The sequence below is a fragment of the Bactrocera oleae genome, chromosome 4 (assembly GCF_042242935.1).
Source record: "Bactrocera oleae isolate idBacOlea1 chromosome 4, idBacOlea1, whole genome shotgun sequence".
In the NCBI taxonomy this organism is placed as follows: Eukaryota; Metazoa; Arthropoda; class Insecta; order Diptera; family Tephritidae; genus Bactrocera; species Bactrocera oleae.
In genome coordinates, this window is record NC_091538.1 from 14248969 (window position 1) to 14269741 (window position 20773).

A 20773-nucleotide genomic window follows, 5' to 3' on the forward strand; every position below is an offset into this window, starting at 1 on the left:
GGTAACCGCTTGCGAAACAAGCTTCACTTCCGTTATAAGTTTTCACGTAACCCCACATAGTTGCATTTCAGTGTGTGAACATTGAATATCCGCCCTCAGTCATCGCAACTATTATTTTACTAAATACAAAACTGCGTAACTTTAACAAGCGCCGCTTACACTGCTTCGCCTCCGCCAATTTATTGGTCGCCCTCTCCGTTGCGTCGTACTTTCAAGTTGCTTTTGACAGCTTATTACATTTTGTGTCGCTTCATAATCTCTTTTAATATTTGCTCTTATTTACGTTGGTGGATTCCGGCTGCTCGTAACAATGTCAAGCTCAGTGAGATTCGATTAAAAGTGTATACGAAGGACATAAAGGAATTACGGAGCAGTTGCGCTTAAAGGTTTTTTTTCACATATGCTAACACACGAGTACTTGAGTACTAGCAAACTCCTATGTTACGTTGACTAAGGTGATTATGTAGTTTCTATTAACATATGCTGGTGGTTTACTGTGAGTATATTGGAATTATGAGAATTTTCGTTGTGGCAAAAATAATTCCTTTCCATGTTATCTGTTGTGAGAAGAAATCGCTTTTATTGCTCGATTTACCAGAGGTGTTTGCCTAAAAACCTAGCGAGAAATGCACTACAGCTTAGCTTTGCATCTTAATTCTGCGTAATCGTTTAAAAGCTTATATAGCTTCATCATTACACAATTATTTAAAGATCTTTTGTAGTTCTTTATTCTTGCGCAGAAATACGTGTTTCAATTTAAAAACCTTTCACAAACAATTCATACAAAAACTTAATTTTCATCATGATTCTCAAACTAGATTCTTTGTGGGGCTGTGAATTAATTTCTTTTCGAACACTACAAAAATCATATAGTAGTAAAGGAAAAAACATTATTTTCTGAAAGCATGCTATTTTTGTTTAAACCACATATAAGATGTATATACACATATTACAACGAACACAAATTACAAGTCACATCAATTTCACACGCAACTGCTCAAAAATAAGCAGCAATATTGTCTGAATTATTACAGGACAATTGCGAGAAAAGAAATATTATTTCTAATTGAAATAATACTTAACCAAAACATTATCGCTTTCATAAGGTGGAAAAATTTTCGAACTACTCTCTCACTCTCTTTCTATATCTGTATTGTCAACCTTGACTTTTTTATTATTTTAAGTGTAGCAAAATTAATAACTAATGCATAAATATTTATAAAAATTGTTGAAAGCTTGAAGACGTTTGTTTTAACTGCTTTAATCAGAGGTGTAATACATAAACTAAGAAGAAAAATAAATACAAAAAAACAAGTCTCACGGCTAAGGTTAAGTGTCAGCGTGAGCTCAATGGCAACACTTTTAAGCTTACATATACATACACATATGTACATGAATATAGACTTACTTATAGTACAATTCTAGGAATTATATGCACATGGGGACAACTTTATACATATACATATATTATATATAATTGTATATACATACATATATTGGCATACTGAATATATAATATTATATTAGCATCTACTGCGCAGTTGCTGAGGAATCGCTGCAGCACTACAAAAACACTATTGAATATACCAGCTACATTTAGTTGAAAAAGTAGTAGCAAGCTAAGTTGCAACAATATACAGTTTTAATGTGGCAAGCAACTTAATTAAACCAACTGAATGGCAGTAAAAGCAGCCAGCCAATCTCGCACACAAAACTAAGTATATACTAATATTTTTTTCATTACTTTACTTATTGTAGAGCTATGTATGTAAAATATAACTTCTCGTGAGTGTCGGCTTTGTACAGTCTACTGAAAGCAACAAAATGTAGAGCAAGGTAACAATGCCAAACAAAAGTCTAATTTATAACAAAAACTAAATATTTCATTTAGATAAAAGATGTAACTGATATTACTAAAAAATAACAAAAAAGCAAAATAATAATTACAAAAAAATATTTTTATTATTTTTCTATGTAAAATTCAGTGGAATTTCAATTGACAGTCATGACCATATATTATAAGCCGAGTTTCGCCATCACCTTCTAGAGTGAGTCTCAATATTATTCTACAAATAAATAATCAACAAGTACAGACAGCGTTAGATCAGCAAAAACCCCCTACAAGCACAGTGACAGTCATCTGACCAGTAATATAACAGTCACAGCTGAAAAAATATTGTTAGCGCGCAGAACAAAGTTTCTATCATTTTTTTAAGAGCCTTGTGCAAAAACTGATGTAAACAAACGCATGTGTGTGATTTTGCATCTCTCTTCAACACATGTATATTCGGTATTGATTCACTATATATGTATCTATACTGCTCACTCTCATGCCTTTTCTTGAGACATTGCTGATCATAAATCCATCATAGCTTAAAATTGGGAGTTATGACTGTAAATCTATCACAAATGAAAAATTCTTTTGCACCGTAGATAATATAATTTTTATTTCTTTAATAAATTTAAAACTTTTAATCAAAATTCTTTGTAACAATATTCACAAATATAAAAAGGAATGCAACAAAAATTATAATTAAATAATAAATTTTCACTTGCTGTCATCTCCTCCCTCTCAATAGCTCTGCGTACGTCAGTATATATTTATGAATTTAAAAATGCAAATGAAAATTAACTATATATATAGTTTTATTTGAAACTTATTTAACTTACGTATGTATACACATTAAGACCAGAAAGTTATGTTAGCAAACTCCTATCTTTCATAAAAATTTATATTTTTAACACAAAACCCCAAAGAGTTTTGCACAAATGCGTGCAACACTTTTCGTTTGTGACAAGAACAGTAAAATTTGTTTTGTACATTTGTTGAGAAACTTATATAAATTTTTATGCATCCCTTTTTTGACAGGGTTGCTTTTGCGCAAAGAGATAAGTGTTAAAGAATGATGATTAGTTTTGATAAACGTTTATTTTTTTTTTTGACAACTAACAACATTGACAGTCATTTTAATATTCATTAGACTGTCAGAGGTGACAGTACTAAAGCATTCAGCTATTTTATTCATACACATGTAAGCAATATAATTCGAAATTGTCTCTGTTTAACAATAACAGTGACGGTCAGTTGGCAAGTAAACTGTCAGTCACGACTGACATAAAATATGTGAGTGTATTGTTAAACCCATTGGCAGTTTCTTGTAGGGCCGCTTTTGGCCCGATAAAATCTAGTCAACTTCGGCATGACACTAACCATTTTATTGCTTGTTCCTACCTAATTTTTCAAACCTACTAATCCAACACGCTTACTTTCATAATAAAATCCCGTCGAGCGGTTTTGGCAACAGCATAAGTTAAGCACAATTAGTTTACGCAGAATCTTATTGAAATAACTGTTATTTTCCAACCTAAAATATATGAGTACTGCATGTATTTTCGTTTCTAAACTCAACTAAACTTTACTTTCTAGTTGCTTCCTTAATTATTTTCGTTTTATTATTTTCACTCTTCCTGTATTTTATTCAAATTGGCTTAAGTAAATAGCGAATATGTGACCAATAACCGAAATCATTTGATTGATATTGATAGATGTAGTTATGGATATGAATGCATATTGTCTTGTAAAGTATATTTTGCTGTTCAGCTTTAACCAGTTAACTTTTCTCAAACAACCCACAGCTTAAAACTGTTCAAGCAATCAATCATATCTGAAAGCATAAACACGACCTTGCCTACTCATTCAAGCACTGAAAGCTTCATTAAATTCCCGTTGAGTTGCAATCGTTGTACAAGTATAGTCTACACCATATAATTTGGCATGCCATATGTTGCAATACAGTAAGCAAAGAAACAATGTCAATAATGGACTGACTGCAGACAATTGCGAATAAAAGGCGGTAGGAACTATGGCTGAAAACACACTACCCTGTCTAAAGTGGGTGTACATCTGTAAATATGCGTGCGATTGCATAAGCATATTGGCGAAATCTGTATCTATTTTTAGCTGCCGCCTACTTGAACGCAAAACCACTTATTACAGCGAAAGTGTATAACTGGCAGCCGGGGAATGCATCTGGCGAAAGTAAACACTGACAGTGACGGCAGCGAGGGGAGTGAAAAGAAACGACAATGTGGCACTCAACTTATCAGGAACAGTAAAATGGCACTTACATACGCGTGTGTATGAAAACACCTACTTCCTGAGAATGTGTACAACGCACGTCGTGCAGAATTTTTCCGCTACAATTCCATACATACTTTTTTCGTGAAATAAAAGAAGCAGTGCAACCAACTGGGACACACACCAGTGCCAATGTGCACTTACTGTTGTTTGCGGTACGAGTGGCTACTGTGAACAAGTGCCTAAAATGATAAGTCTCAAGCAAAGGTCAATGGTGTTTTTGCCACTTATCTACGCAGTTCCGTGCCATTACTGTCACAAAAATGCCGCAACACAGCGCAGAAAATGCACTTGTCTTAATTTTATCAGCTGCTACTGACATCGCTGTAACAAGCTTTCTCCTTTTATTAGTGCCTAGGTAAATACCGTGAGTGAGTGCTCTTCCATAACCATTGCGTTGCCTTAAGCCGCTTACTAACCTTCACTCAACACCGTTATTTTGTATACTATATATCAATTCGTCGTGTCTTTTTATATCATCATCATGATTCTAGTCGCTTTTATCTCCTTAGACACAGTCAGCTTTTTGCTTTGTTCAAATTACTATAGTTTTTTGTTTGATCAACGCAATTATTGCCGGCTACCGCCCCACTACGAGTATCTTGTCATCCAAATCAAAGCATAGTCAGCTAACTGACCAACTACTTCAATGGTACGTCAACAAATTGTTGGTCGCCACCTCCGCCAGTTGTTGCATTAGTTTAGTTCTCTATTGCAGTGCGTTTGATATTTGATGCGATTGCCGGTCTTGCAACTAGTCGGGCTTTTTTATACTCTCGCAACTTGTTGCTACAGAGTATAATAGTTTTGTTCATCTAACGGTTGTTTGTATCACCTAAAACTAATCGAGTTAGATATAGGGTTATATATATATAAATGATCAGGATGAAGAGACGAGTTGAAATCCGGGTGACTGTCTGTCCGTCCGTCCGTCTGTCCGTCCGTCTGTCCGTCCGTCTGTCCGTCCGTCCGTGCAAGCTCTAACTTGAGTAAAAATTGAGATATCTTTATGAAACTTGGTAGACATGTTTCATGGTACTGTGAGACGGTTGGTATTGCAGATGGGCGTAATCGGACCACTGCCACGCCCACAAAACGCCATTAATCAAAAACAAATAACTTGCCATAACTAAGCTCCGCAATAAGATACAAGACTGTTATTTGGTACACAGGATCACATTAGGGAGGGGCATCTGCAGTTAAAATTTTTTTTTTTAAAGTGGGCGTGGTCCCGCCTCTAATAGGTTTAACGTGCATATCTCCTAAACCGCTAACGCTATAATAACAAAATTCACTGGAAGCAAATGTTTTTAGCACTTCTATTTACGGTGTGAAAATAGTTGAAATCGGGTGGCAACTCCGCCCACTCCCCATATAACGGTACTGTTAAAAACTACTAAAAGCGCGATAAATCAAGCACTAAACACGCCAGAGACATTAAATTTTATCTCTGAGATGGTATAAGATGACTTTATAGGAACCGTGTTCAAAATTAGACAGTGGGCGTGGCACAGCCCACTTTTAGGTGAAAACCCATATCTTGAGATCTGCTTAACCGATTTCAACCAAATTCGGTGCGTAACGTTCTTTTCATGTTTCTATGTCATAGTGCGAAAATGGGCGAAATCGGACTACAACCACGCTTACTTCCCATGTAACACCATTTTCAATTCCATCTGATTCTTTCACTTTCCACTATGCAAATCAGGTAACAATGATTATATCGGGGTAAAACTTTGCGTGAATAATGCAATTATCAGTATGCCACCTTGCGGCCAAAAATTGTCTAAATCGAACCAAAACTGTTCAAACCCCTAAGTACTAAATATGTGGACCCCAGTGCCTATAGTTGACCTTCTACCGAAAATATCAGTCAATCCACAAAGAAATCTCAAACGAGTATACCATTTGACTTTGCGAGAGTATAAAATGTTCGGTTATATCCGAACTTAGCCCTTCCTTACTTGTTTCTTTTTATTTCTTTATTTATTCTTTATTTTCACCCCTACATTTGAAATGCACCCTTTTCTCTATTCTCTATATTCATATATTCTTACATTTCTTTGCTTTCTTGTGAAAGGTCGGAAATGGAAAATTTTCGTTCTTCCGTTGTTGCCGTCGACATCGTTTTTTTTTTACGAACGTAAATATGTACATACTTTGCAGCGTAGGATTTTTTATATTTCAACACTTTTGACGTTTCCAATATTTTTTACCATTTTTTTTTCACATGCATGTTCGCTTGCAGCTTTGTATAAAAATAGCTTTTCCAGCATTTAATTAAACTTTCATTCTGGGTACATCAAAAGCGCTGGCTGTCGGCGAAATTAATCGAAAATCGCAATAACAGGCAGTGCTCACGTACAATATGGTCGCACAAATACATATATTATATATAATATAAGATGTCAATTAGCAGACCGAAGGAAAATTAAATTGTGTGTCTGATGATTTTGTTTTTTTAATTAATTTAGAGGTAAAAGAGCGATAATATAAATATATATATTTTATTACTATGCTCTTATAAAAATATATATATTCATATATTTCGTTGTATATATTATATTGAGCAAGAACGTTAACATGGGTTGCACCGAAGCTATAATACCCTTCATAGGTGTATTTCTCATAGCAACTTTATATCCAAATATACCGTTTTTACTAGCCACATTGTTTGGTATAAATATTCCTCAAATCGAACTAAGATTATTTAATAATGAAAAAGTATATTTTAATAAACTTAAACTTTTAAACTATATGCTATAGTGGTCCGATCTGAACAATTGGTTCGGATATTATAGCGTATACAATAAATAGGGTTCATACTAATCGATGGATCTCACATAGACAGATGTTCGTCTTTTGTGTTACCCATAAACGCTTAAAAGTAGATCACCAAATTCTTATAGATTGACGAAGCGCATTGAGCTTACCACAAATTTGTTAAAGCGGTTAATATTCATTCCAGCCACTTCGCTGGGTTCGCTGAAGATGGCAATAGTGGAGAAAGTGACAAGATTATTCATCTCGCCTTCCTCCATACGGTTTTGGTAAAGAGCTTCGGACAAAATATTAAGCCACACCGCGTGTGAACCTATTCGACAGTGTCCAGTCAGAACACCTCTTACAGTTCACTAAAGGATCTTGCAGTCGCACAAGTTCTGATTGTTGACCAAAGCACTGGACAATAATAATTGTACCAAATGTCCTGAAGATATCTTGTCAAATAAACTGCTATAGGGTTCCGATCTGAACAATATATTCGAAGATTGTAGCTTTATCTTGGGCACCAATCCATGGCAAATTTCGTGAAGATATTTTGTCAAATAAAAAAGTTTTCCGTACAAGGACTTGATTCTGATCGTTCTTGCTACTTGGAGAGAAAAGAACGTGTACACAATTTCATATCGATATCTTTAAAACCAAGAGGCAAGTTCGCGTATATACAGACGAATAGACAGACACAGCTAAACCGACTCAGCTCGTCACGTTAATAATTAATATGCACACATACATACAAGTATATACGTAATAAAGTATCCTTCTGGATGCTATAAACTTTATGGCAAACTCAAATTACTAATCTCAGCCCAATCTTTGCAAAGAATTATCAAATTATTATTTTTATATTGACAGAGCGTACTCCTACCTTATATCTCAATCTCAGCGATTAACTCTTACTCTACACACTTCGTTGAATCGCTAAACTCATCAATCAATAAACTACCTAGTGTTAATAACGCGCTGATTCACCGACGACTATACGCTGTTTCGGCCTCATACAAATGTCTTTATGTACATATTGAGTATGTAGGAATATTACGATTTGCAATTATCTTTCGCAATTCAGCGAACAGCACCAGCTGTTTAAGTACTTAATCAGTGAAGCCGGTTAAGTGCAAAAGTAAATAGTATTGGCGTTTATATATAATACTATACATATATCCACGGTTTATTACTTTGCTCCGTTGTTTGCTAAATATTAAAATATTGTTGACACAATACTATATTAATGGAGTAGGAATTGTAAAAAAAGACGTTCAGATAAGCGTGGCAATTTGTATATAAATAGATAACTCAGAAAGGGAATGATTGCTGTGACATTGTTATATATAACATGTAGCTATATCAGCTTCGATTCGTCAAACCTTAGAGCGCAGCGAATCGAACAAATAATTGGTATAAATCATATAAACTGGCAGAATCAGAGCAATATAGCACATATCCAGGCGAAGCAAAATAATAAAAAAAAAGCAGATCCAAACAATGACTTTGAACAAACGAAAAAGAGGTCACACTCGGCAGCCACTGGCGAACGGAGCGACATTTGTTTTTTTTTAATTCCAACTTTCCGTGGACGATAAACCAGTTCGAGGTCCAAGAGAATCTGTTGCGGACAAATAATACATATTGTCAACCGGAAATAGAAACAAGGAAACAAAAACTTTTGTATTACAGACCCATACAAAATTAATAACATTAGGAGTAGACTTTGAGATAATGTTTCAGTTGTGAAACCATATAAACAACAAAAAACAAATCTAGCATGCAATTTAATTCGCATGTATACAAATAAATCAAGAGTTAATCGTCCTTTTTCCTTTCAGCCTGAATGAATCATGTGGATTGTGAGTTGTGGATGCTAAACAGCTGTAATACACACCAGTGCAATACATATGACCGTTTCAAAATATGTATGTTTGTTTGTACATACACAATTTACCACAGCATTGAACCACCTTGCGGAAAATTGATTTTTCACCGATTCTTCAGACATAGTTTTCCATCAAAAATACGCTTAGATAAATATAACACAGACTATTTTCCAACAATGCACTTACCGCAAATAAAGTACTTAAAAATGTCTGCCACACGCTGAGTAACGAATTTTCGCAACAATTAATTATTAATTAAGTTAACACTGCACTAAAATGGTAACTGATTTTTTAAGCAAACACTTGCCAAATAACAGTTTGTTTTACTCTTTCCCAGTCTTTCAAGCTTTCTAAGCACTTTTTACGTCTTTTGCAATGTTTCATTAACTACTCTTTTATTTTTGGCTGCAAATTAGCTTTGCTTTATAATGAAAACACACTTATTTTTCCTAAAACGTTTGCTTGTGTTGCGTAGCGCGTAGCCGGAGTGGACGGGCAGGCGAGAAAACTTCGTCTGATTTCAAAGACGACAGGAAAATTCACTTATTCATCGTCCATGGAAATCGTCCAGTTGAAAGTCTGATAGAAATCGTTTTTGTTGTTTTATTGCATGCGCCTGCGAAACGCAACACAACTTATCGCTACCACTAGCGCGCAAGTACCAGCTTCGTTTGTACCTCCTCAAATTTTCCAATTACACAAATGCGCCCCTCTTCTAAAAATCTTGTTATATTTTGTTTTTCCCTTGCACAACCAGCTGATTGGAAAATTCTGCCGATAATTTTGTAGTTTTGTTTTAGTTCTTGTGATTCATCATAAACGATTTGGGGTGACAGATGCGAATGAGCGAAATGGAGAGAATGTCAAAAAGAGTACAAACTGGAGAATGAAAATTAAAACTGTGTTGCCAGAAAGCCATTAAAGAAATTTATAATTATTTTTAATAAAATAAAAATTTAAAAAAGTATAACTTTAATCTAAACTGAAAGGTATAGTAGTTTTAATTTTCATGTGTTTTACAATACTAAAAATATTAACTTACATTTTGTTTCATAGATAGTTGACATAATACCTAGTAACTAGTTAAGTTTATTAAAAACTTCTTGGCGCATTTTTGAAAAATTATAGAGTAGAGATCCCGTTACTATATATTTACAAATTATATATATTTATATAATACGTATATTTCTAAATATTTAGTAGAAATTTAGATCTCTCTAATGAACACTCAATTAAGCATATTTGAATGTATTCGCATATTTATTTATTCATATTTTCTAAATGAGTAGTTGTTCAGAAACTACAAAAAAAAAACGCGTTTGACAGTGAATATGTACGGAAATATTCAAGTTTCTTCACAATTGTTTTGTGACACTTGTTTTATAAGTTATATGCCACAAAACATTTAAAGCTTAAACAACAAAACCATTGACAGGGTACATATAAACGCTTGAGCTACTTAATATTTTTGGTTCCTCTTTACTTCTTAGCAGCAGCAGCAAAACGATCGGAAATGTCCTTCCAGTTGGCAATATCCCAAATAGCCTCAACATATGAAGGGCGCACATTTTTGTATTGTAAATAGTAGGCATGCTCCCAAACATCAATACCGAAGAGTGGCACAAGACCTATAAAACACAAAAGCATGTATATTTAACATCAAATATACATATATTGTCTCACGTCATACCTGTGCTACCTTCCAATGGGTCTTGGTTGGGCAAAGCAGCCAGTTGCAGTTGATTAGTTTTCTTGTTGTAACCTAACCAACCCCAGCCAGAACCTTGTACGGCAACAGTTAATGTAGTCAACTCCTTTTTCATCGACTCCAAACTGCCGAATTGCGCTTCAATAGCACACTTCAAATCGTTGGAAGGCTGCGATTTTTCCGGCGATAAGTTATGCCAGAAAATCGAGTGATTAATATGACCGCCACCATTGAAACGCAATGCAGGTGCAAGCGAAATAATCTTGGTCACATCTTTCTTCTGCTGTGCCTCGGCAAGTTGCACTTCAGCGGCGTTCAAATTGTTTACATAAGTTTGGTGATGTTTTTGATGGTGCAATTCCATAATTTCACGGCAAATGATGGGCTCCAAAGCTGCGTAATCGTAGGGCAACTTGGGCAAATCATGCTTGCAGCGCACAGCTGTCCTGTGGTGATTAAGGAAATTCAAATAATATTATTTATAAAATGGTTTGCAACTTGCGTTTAATTCTGCCGGCTTTATGTAATCAATAACTTATGCGAGACCCTTTAGGGCAGCAGCAGTAATATGCTAGTTGTTCTTACAACAGATACTTACTTTGCGGCATTTGAGACGGTACGTGTTAGAGAAAACATTTTGAACTATTTGCCAGACGACAAAAACTGCAAAGAGAATTTAATTTAATTATAATATAAAATATTTTCGTATTTTTACATTACCTTTCCAGAAGTGCACTGTTGTCAGCTGTCAAACGAGAAGTACCGCTACGAAAATAAGCAAAACAGAATAGAGGTTGAAAGGAAACGGCATTGCCAACAGCATTGTACAATTTTTCCACTACGGATGTGGAAGTAAATAGAACAGAACGGAACTGCTGTGAAGTGTATATATATTTTATTAAAAATATATATTTCTGTAACCAAATGTGACTTTAATATAAGTTAATATGCTAAACGTTGTTTTGCATTGAAAATTATGGTGGAAAATATGTTAATTGCCTTTTTTTCCAAATATTATTGTGCTGGTGGTGGCGGTGCTCTGAAGCCTTTGAACTTGACGTTTTTGACACACATATAATATATGTATATTACATATATGTACGTTATTATTAAATGGTGAGTCAAATGAACTAGTGGTGTTTTGTCTTATTAAAATTGGAAAATATCAAAAGTTTATGCCTTTCTTCTTTAAATTATAATAAATAAATAATGCACAAGCATAAGCACAACTCATAAATTTTAATGAGTTAGCTATTCAAAGTTGGCTTAAGTACATGTGTGTAGTGCATTATTGCCTCTAACCTGGCTTTCGTAATGTCGGTAATTCATATATTAAACATCTAACTTTTGACTGCAATCAATTGTTTAAAAAAGTTGCCTTGAGTAAAACGGCAATCAAGAAAAGGGTTCACTTAACAGTTTTTAACTGTGAAGACATATTTCTAGTTTACACCAGCACCTTAAATTTATGAGTACTATAACTAAGCTATATGTTACGCTTTATTAAGTAGAGTACAATTTATTTTATTACGTTGCCAAATAAGATGAAGCTTTTAAAATTATGTTAAATTTATTATTTATTATGTCAAAAACAACTACATTTTCACGTATTTTAATACATATCTTTATTATAGCCCTTAAAATATGCTCCTAAGCCAATGTAAGCATGCCAAAATTTAACCCATTTGTTAATAGACCACGACTGGTATGGCCTTCAGTGCCTTCAGTGAATTTCGGTTTTCTCGGTTTCAGATCATTTTTGGAGGGACATTTTTTTGACAATATAACGCTTAAGTAGACCAGTCCGGGTCAAATTTGATCAGATAGTATAAAAAGTATACGCTTATACCTCCTTTTTGTTGGAACACTGTGAAATATTGTAACAAATTTGACTGACGGCTAAGAATTCACATAGGTTATGCTTAATCGTCCTAAGAAGCCCAGTGACGACCCTTATCATAAGGCTGAGTCTATCCTGAATAAATGTATAAATTTTTTATCTGATTATTATCCAAACTTCCAAGATCTGAGGTTTTTCTCTTGCGTCCATTGCTTAAAGCAGCCTTTGTAGGAGTTAAACAGTCCGACCGTGTTCCGAACGAGTCAAACTCGCATAAAGACATATAACTATTTTAAAATAGTTAATGCTGTACTGATTTATTCGCGTTAATTTAAGTATTTTTAGTTAACAAGCGCATGACATAGATACATATTTACAGCAACATATCTATGCCATCTGTCAATCCCTTCTAAAGTGTAATTTTCGGCGCCTACAATGACACTCAGCCGCTGGTTGTTCTGCTCATCTTTTGCAACCTTGCGATCACACAATTATAAAAACATGCATACATATGTACATGTAAGTAATTGTACAAAAATATATACAAATATCCGCCTCACACTCATAATCAGCTTGAACACATGTTTTATAGCCGCGCTTCATAACAGCTTTTAAACACTTTGACTCGTTGACTTAGTAAAAGGTAAACAAGCAAAGGAGTGAGCGGTTCGCGGTTGGTGGTTGCTGCTTAGCGGCTGTCGCCACAATAAATACGTTGATAATGAACATGAATAAAAGTCGCAGGTTGTGTCTACCAATTATGTTGCGCACAACATGAACAACAACAACAACAATAGCAATAACAACAGCAAGTGCAGCAAGAGCGCAGCTAACAGCAGACCCTTGACTGCAATTACCGTTATTTGTATAGCATATACGTATGTATGTATGTATATATGTGCATATATGGTATTTCTGCACACATGTTTATCATGTATGTATGTATGTTTGTCCGCATGCTTGCAATTCTTTTTGGCTTTTTGCTATGCCGCATACTCATACATACATAAATACACACACATATATAAATAGTATGTAGTTGCATATTTTGGTGAATGCACTTGGCGCATTAAAAATAAATTATAAATAAATACAAATCTAATTTGTGTTCTTGCGAACAAAGCGCCGCAACAATGGACCCAACCAAATAGAGAATGGCTTTGACTGCATTAATACTTGTATTATTAATGAAGCTTGCGTGCTGCTGGTCAGTAGCATAGACGTGTCTTACCAAATTGATTATGATTGTTTGATTACTAACAATTTTCGAATGATTTATATTACTAATTAGTGATTATTGCATAACTCCTAATTATTAAAGATAACGGCCTTACAGACTTGCGCTCCACGTTATTATTAAATAAATTAAGTTAGGTAAGATAAGTTGTATTCAGCATAGAAATGAAAGGATAAAGTCGATTGTAATATTATTAATGAAAACAAGAAAAAAAGTTAACTTTGCTGCACCGAAGCTAAAATACCCTTCACAAGCATAAAAGGGTATAAAAGTAAGATTTTCTTGATTGTTATCGGAGAGTTTGTGGGACAACAGAAATGTACAGAAATCTTAACACCTGATCAGAAATTGATATTGAGAAATCATCATTATCTGCACAGTCGAACCTACGTTATGTGGATTATATCTGACTAAGCTGTCGGGTGTTTTCTTACTGCAAACATAGCCCCCTTGTTTCTGTTTTAGCTTTTTAATAGCTTATATGCTGCCACATCGATCTTGATAACTCGCCAAAGTGTCACAGGCACAGAAAGCCGATCAGTTGAATATTAAGACACTTGATAGCAATCGAGTTGATTAGGTCATCAATTCAATGGCAGTACAACCAATTATACAGTGGTCAAGAAAACAAGTTCGACAGCTAAACAATATTCATTTCAAATAATAAAATAATTTGGCATAAACAGGAATAGGTAGTAATCACCTGGTGTCAGGTCCGGACTATGAGGTGGATGCATAAGAAACTCTCGACCAAACTCCCGGAGCTTCTGACGAGTCACTATCGATGTGTGCGACCTGGCGTTATCATGATGTAACATAATTCCGCTGCTATTGACCAAGGCTGGCCACTTCTGACCGATCGTTTGCAGTCTCATTGCTCCACCTTGTTCGGCTGATGAGAGATAGCCTAGCGATGATGTATATCCCTGAACCATGGCGAACTACAAAGGTAATCTTCATACCTAAAGTAGGAAGACAAAATCCTTTAAGCCAATTAGTCTTACTTCGTTCCTACTAAAAAGCATGGTAAAGAATATAGATCACCATATTAGGTCGAAGGCGCTGAAAGTCGCACCTTTACATCCGAATCAGCTTGCTCGCAGAGCAAATAAGTCAACTAATACTGCTCTGTACCAGCTAACCGCGGAAATTCAAAGTTCGCTGGACAATGAAGAGGTGACGTTATGCACTTTCTTAGACATGAAAGTGTGCGCCTCATGCAGGTCTAGCAAAGCACAAGTGAAAAGGAATGTGGCTGCACCAGCACGAAAATGGATAGAAGCCGTACTGCGCACTAGGATAGGACCACTTTAGCTGATACTAAGGCTCGTCTCGGCACGACAAGAGGTTGCCCGCAGGGTGGAGTATTCTTCCCCTTATTATGGAGCCTAGTCGTGGATAAGCTTCTTGAGCTGGGTTCCGTTTTCAAGTGTACGCGGATGGCATTGTTATATAAGTAACAGGTCAATTCGAGTACACTGTCTACGACATCAACCAAAGGGAATTAAGATTGGCAAATGGATAGTGTAGTAATGTTGGACTAAACATCAACCCGCCGAAAACGAAGATTGTGTCGTTTGCCAACAGAAGGTCCTTGCCGCGCATTAGGAGCTTATCCCTTGACGGCAGAGAGTTAGAGATGACTTAATACTTTAAACTTATCATTGGCAGTAAGTCTAAATGGAGTAAATCCACGCTTGACCTACTGGTAAGGAATAGAACTATTAAGTCGAAGAAATTTTTCTCCTATGTAGCTATAGGTACGATCACCAGTGCGAATGATTTGAGTTCACTACAATAATAAACCTGAAATCGAATACAAGTTTATAGCCTATTCGAAGGAAATTAAACTCCGTAAGTGTGACTAACTAATGGCATTGAAACTGGATTTCTAATTATTTTCGATTTTTATACTGTGTTGTTGTTTTAAGCGCCTAACAGTTTGCCAAATATGTAATTATATATGGTATATGCTCGTACTTACATACATGAGGGTGCGGGCGTTGCTAGCGAAGGTCGTCTTTCGTCCCTTTTACATACATACAAGTACATATGCATATATCTTGCAATTATCAGCTGCTGATTGATATTTATGCAAACGCCGATCGCCAAGTCAATGCAACTTTTGCCAAAAATAGCAACGGCAAAAAAATAGAAAATCGCAGTAATTGAATTTTGCAGTGGTGCCATATGTATGCGCACAAAAGTATGCACACGTTCACTTTTCAGTTTTTTTTTCGAAATTTTTATGTTAAAAAATTGTAATAATAATAATAAAAAAAACATTAATAATTACTTATGAACGATCTCTTGCAATTGTAATCATTTCCGTGATTTTGGAATTTGATCGAAAATTATTTTATGAAAAAAAAGAAAATTCACACGTTTATCAAAAATGTGCTTTTAAGTTTCCTTATTATATGTACATATGTATGTATGTAGTTGCACGGCGCATCTGCGTGCCGATTCGTGCTGCGATCGCCATCTGCTGATTAATACTCATATCGCAAGCGATCGTGGCGAATTGGTTTATTTGATCGCTTGTAAATTTGCGCACATTAACAGCCAATTTGATGGAGGGACGCGGCGCAGGCTCAGCATTCAACCCACATACATTACATATGTATGTATGTATATACTTAACATATATTATACCTATATACTCTGTAGTAATTTGTTAAATTGCCCATCAATTCATTTGGGTTTCGAGTACTCGTACGAGTAAAGTTTTAACACGTGAAGCGATAAAAGTGCAGCGATAGTGAATGTTCGTGGAAGACGTGCACGCCAAATAAGCAACAAAAGCATCGAGTAAGGGGTACTATTGTCGAATTAATTTTCGAACATTTTGGATTCATTCAAGAATTTTTCTTGGATTGTGTTCAGAAAGTTCTGGATCATTTTCTATTCTATTCAGCACTATTTCGAAATTTGGTTTTGGGCCGTTTCGGGATTGATTCGTGTTTAACTTCAATTTCTGCGACATATTAAATGATTTTGGAATAATTCTGAAACAATTTTGGAGTATTCAGAACGTTTTTAAACTATTACTAAACTAAAATTTCAAAAATATTTATGAATTGTTTAAAGATGGCTCAGTGATAATTTTTGGAGCATTTTATAATACTGTGGTAAGACGAAAAACTATAACAAGAAAACCCGTTAATTTCGGTTGCACCGGAGCTAGAATACCCTTTACAAATAACGAAGTTTCTATACAAGAACTTGATTTTGATCGTTTAGTTTGTATGACAGCTATATGATATAGTGATCTGATCTGGAAAATTTCTTTGGAGAGTGCACCGTCGCTTTGGATAATAATACATGCAAAATTTTGTAAAGATAACTTGTCAATTGAAAATGTTTTCCGATCGTTCAGTTTGTATGGCAGCTATACCGTATAGTGTTTCGATATCGATGGTTCGGACAAATGAGCAGCTTCTTGGTGAGAGAAGGACGTGTGCAAAATTTCAGACCGATATCTCAAAATTGAGGGTCTAGTTCGAGTATATTCAGGCAGACAGACAGATGGACATGGCCAAATCGACTCAGCTCATCTTGCTGATCATTTAAATATATATTTTATAGGGTCCCCGATATTTCTATTAATACAAATATCGTGGCAAACTTAATTTACCCTGTTCAAGGTATAAAAATCGAGAAGCAACAATAAATAGCAATACCAATACCTAAATTTTTTTACAGAATACCGTAAGTATTCTATATATTGTAGCGCATCAGAGGTGTCTGCCATTAAGGTAGCAGTAAATAACGGCTCCGGAGCGCAATCTTATTTAGGGAAGCGACTATCTAGTCGCAAAATCCATTTTGCAAGTAGTAAATAGCAATAGGTTAAAGGTTTTATAGCGAACTACGTGGTGCAGTTCAAAATCCTACTAAACACCAAGTGTATAATTTGCTTGGAAGAAAGTGAGCTGGAAACATCTCAACAATGTTATTGTCATAAACAACCTTAATGGACCTTGGGTATAAAATATATATCTTGAACTTTGTCTGCATATGTGAAGATATAAAATTTGTATTGTCTTCTTGCCTCAAGGTGAATTTGCATATGTGCGCCTGTCGTCTTGTCATTGCCACACTCGACTGGTTGATTCCCAACTTGAGAAATATTAGGTTTCTGCACATAAAAAGGTTTTTGCAACAAAGTCTTAATTCCACTGTTTTCGTAGGTAACTACAAGCGAACCAAGCTTGTATTTTTTCTACGAGCATAAACCCATTTAAAGAATCGTTCAATAGCTGGTGGCGCATGCGCACATTTGCCGCTGTGCTCAAAACGTTTTGCGCCATTCAAATTGGAACTAAGTAAATCGTAACAAAACAATTAATCATGCGCCAATCGTTTGGGTCCATTGTGGAACGAAGAGGCATATTAACTTGAGTGTTTAAAAACAGCCTTTTCTACCTCTATTCACACACAAACATGCACGAGTGAAGGTGTATGTATGTGCATGCCTAAAAGTAAGTAGTCGCTTATAAATCTAAGTTTTAGTGAGCCATTATGTATATTGGCGATTACGTCATGCAGTCCCATGTTGCATCTTCTAAGATTGCCGCATTTGTCAAAGTGCGCAGCGGCGGCGTGGAGGGCGTTTGTGCGCATGCAAGGCAAGTAGTCGGACTGACAGGCGGCGGGTGGCAACTTAGATGGTAGCTTTGTCAGTAAGCGTGTCAGTCAGTCAGTGTGCTAACGCGAAAACAAATCGACCACTTTTTAAAAGCAGATCACCACTGAAACACACTCACACACACACACATACACATGTAAGCATGCTCTTATATTATATATTGATATCTTTAATGGTATGTAAGAGTTTTAATTTTGTCCGCAATTAAATGTGCCTAAACACACGATAAATTGAATTACCGACATATATACATATGTACATAAATGTTACGTATACACATACATACATATGTACATGCTTGCGCATATAAAATTCGTGCTGTAATAAATTAAGTGGTATGCTGGTTCATTTTGGCGCAACAAATCAGCGACAATCACATTTTAGCCCGCAACTTTGACTCAAATGTGCCACATAATGTTGCATCTATGTACGTAAATGCTTACCATTATAACATTTTTCATGCAGTAATAAGCCTGTAAAGCATGACATACATTTAAATGAAGTTGAAAAGAGAGTTGGGGGATGCTTTCTAATACAAGACGTTGTTGTTGTTTGTGAGCGACAGCTATACAGTTTTATATTGCTAAAAATGTCTCATAACAAGAAAAACTGTTCACTTTGGTTACACCGAAGAGGTAATACCCTTTACAAATAAAAAAGTTTTCAATACAAGAATTATATTTTTATTGCTCAGTTTGTATGACAGCTATATGCTATAGTGGTCCGATATCGGTTCCGACAAATGAGCAGCTTCTTGGGGAGAAATGTACGTGGGCAAATTTTCAGATCGATATCTCAAAAACTAAAGGACCAGTTAGCGTATATTCAGGCGGTCAGACAGACGGACTTGGCTACATCAACTCAGCTCGTTACCATTTTCTTGATATATGCAGGTATCTAAAGCGGTCCGCTATATATTTAGCCTACATGATTTCTTCTTGATTCGAAACGCTTAACACATCAATGCTTAAACTTCTTTAATCCGCCTGAAAATACAACTTCTGAAGGTCTGCAAAGTACGTAGTAACGGCGATAACCTCTACAGCCGACTCTAACTTATGTCTGGCGTTTGAATTTTTTGAATTTGGAAATAAAAGAATCACCCGGAGCCAGATCTGTATAATACGGTATATGAGATAGCAGTTCATTCGACAAATATCGGTGTAGCGACGATGGACGTACATATGTATAAGTCGGTTGGTTGTTATGGTGAAAAAGCACTTTTCGCTTCACCAAATCGTACCGTTTTTTCTAGTTCATGAATTCAGCACATTATCATAGCACAGATCATACCTTGTGAGTTTCAGAAATTGGTAGCCATCACTATTTCGACCGATGGGACAGTCTGCGACTCCTTCGTAGCAGGTTGGCTGGGTGAAGTCCGCGACGGAAACTCTTTCGAATTGCGGAAGGGGTCTAACGTTAGCGTTTGTTGTTCGGAGTGAGAAAACCCGGCACTTATCACACCGACAGCTTCCATATGCCCCATTGCGTGAGCTGAACTGATTTCCGGAAATCTGTCTGCCCGTTCGTTCACTCGGACATTGTAAACCTTGCGAGTTTAGAGTTTAGTTGAACTGATGGACTATTCGATGTTAACAATGTGATCTCCAATAGGCGGAAGAGACATTTAAATGTGAATTAATATTAGATTGTTGAAGTGAATGGTGTGTGCGTGTAATATACCTATGAGGTCCAACTCTTGATCGCCAGTCAAGACCAGTACGGAAGATCAACTGTTAGTAGTTTCGGCTACAGGGTCTGATCGGTGATATAACTCTGGTATCACTGATAGCAGGAGCCCTTAAGAGCTCAGGAAGAGCTGACCTTATTGGAGTTCAAGTTAGATAACCGATATACATATTCAAGTTTTTTGTAAATTAGGTGTGGCCAGTCCTTTAAAATGCTCAATGTGTCTCTCTCGCAAATTCATGTACTCATTATTACAATTTCAGTTTCAAACTTACCAAAAACTGTCACTGCCTAATCTATCGAAGTGAAATTGGTGAGACACCTAATAACACGATAGGACCTTGGCTCTAAACTGTATCTCTCTGTTGAAGTTCTGCTTGCCTTGTATAACTAGAATATCTAACGGTATGGAACTCTAACAGTATATAAATAAATTCACTTCAAATAATAAATCATCACCCTGGTTTTGTTGTTGTTACAATATTTGCTTAGTGACTGTTGCGACCATGATAAAACGCGTGACGCGCAAAGTGAGGAATCAGCAACAAACGCGACGCGGGCGCGAAATCAACACAACTGAAAATAGTCAACGTCAAAGTGGCAGAAGAGCAGCCAGCAGTTAGGAGCTGGTGTAACTGCTCGCTGTCGTATAACTTAATTATTTCAAACTATTGCCACATGACGTTGAGCAATTCTTCATGCAGCAAATGGACGGACAGGCAGTTGGGTAGTCAAAAATATGAATTTCGAGTTACAGTTATATATTCATAACACCGTTATGCAGTACTTGCCACACAAACATGTATATATGTCCGTACATCCTAGTCGAGAACGTGCCGCCTCAAAGTAAAT

General features: G+C 35.9%; 2 protein-coding genes and 1 long non-coding RNA gene across 13 annotated transcripts in view; 1 reads left to right on the forward strand and 2 right to left on the reverse strand.

Annotated features, from left to right (window-relative positions):
- Positions 1-9608, reverse strand: part of unc-104 (kinesin family member unc-104) — an 83484-nt gene extending 73876 nt beyond the window's left edge. For 4 of the 11 annotated variants that reach the window (XM_070109101.1, XM_070109103.1, XM_036375254.2 and 1 more), the window contains exon 1: positions 8980-9608. The gene's annotated coding sequence lies outside the window, so the exon portion shown is untranslated. The remainder of the gene's footprint in view (positions 1-8979) is intronic. The other 7 variants (XM_036375261.2, XM_070109104.1, XM_036375270.2 and 4 more) reach the window with 4 other exon arrangements.
- Positions 7659-9025, forward strand: LOC118683206 (uncharacterized). The gene is made up of 2 exons (XR_004979115.2): positions 7659-8042; positions 8746-9025. It is a non-coding gene; the product is annotated as an uncharacterized lncRNA (long non-coding RNA).
- Positions 9609-10031: 423 nt separating the features above from the next.
- Sod2 (superoxide dismutase 2) lies at positions 10032-11316 on the reverse strand. Its single transcript, XM_014235307.3, has 4 exons — positions 11222-11316; positions 11100-11164; positions 10484-10947; positions 10032-10421 (listed from the first exon to the last, which is right to left on the reverse strand). Exons 2-4 carry the CDS (start codon positions 11135-11137, stop codon positions 10273-10275), a joined length of 651 nt encoding a protein of 216 aa, XP_014090782.1. The 5' UTR covers positions 11138-11164; positions 11222-11316; the 3' UTR covers positions 10032-10272.
- Positions 11317-20773: the final 9457 nt, after the last annotated feature.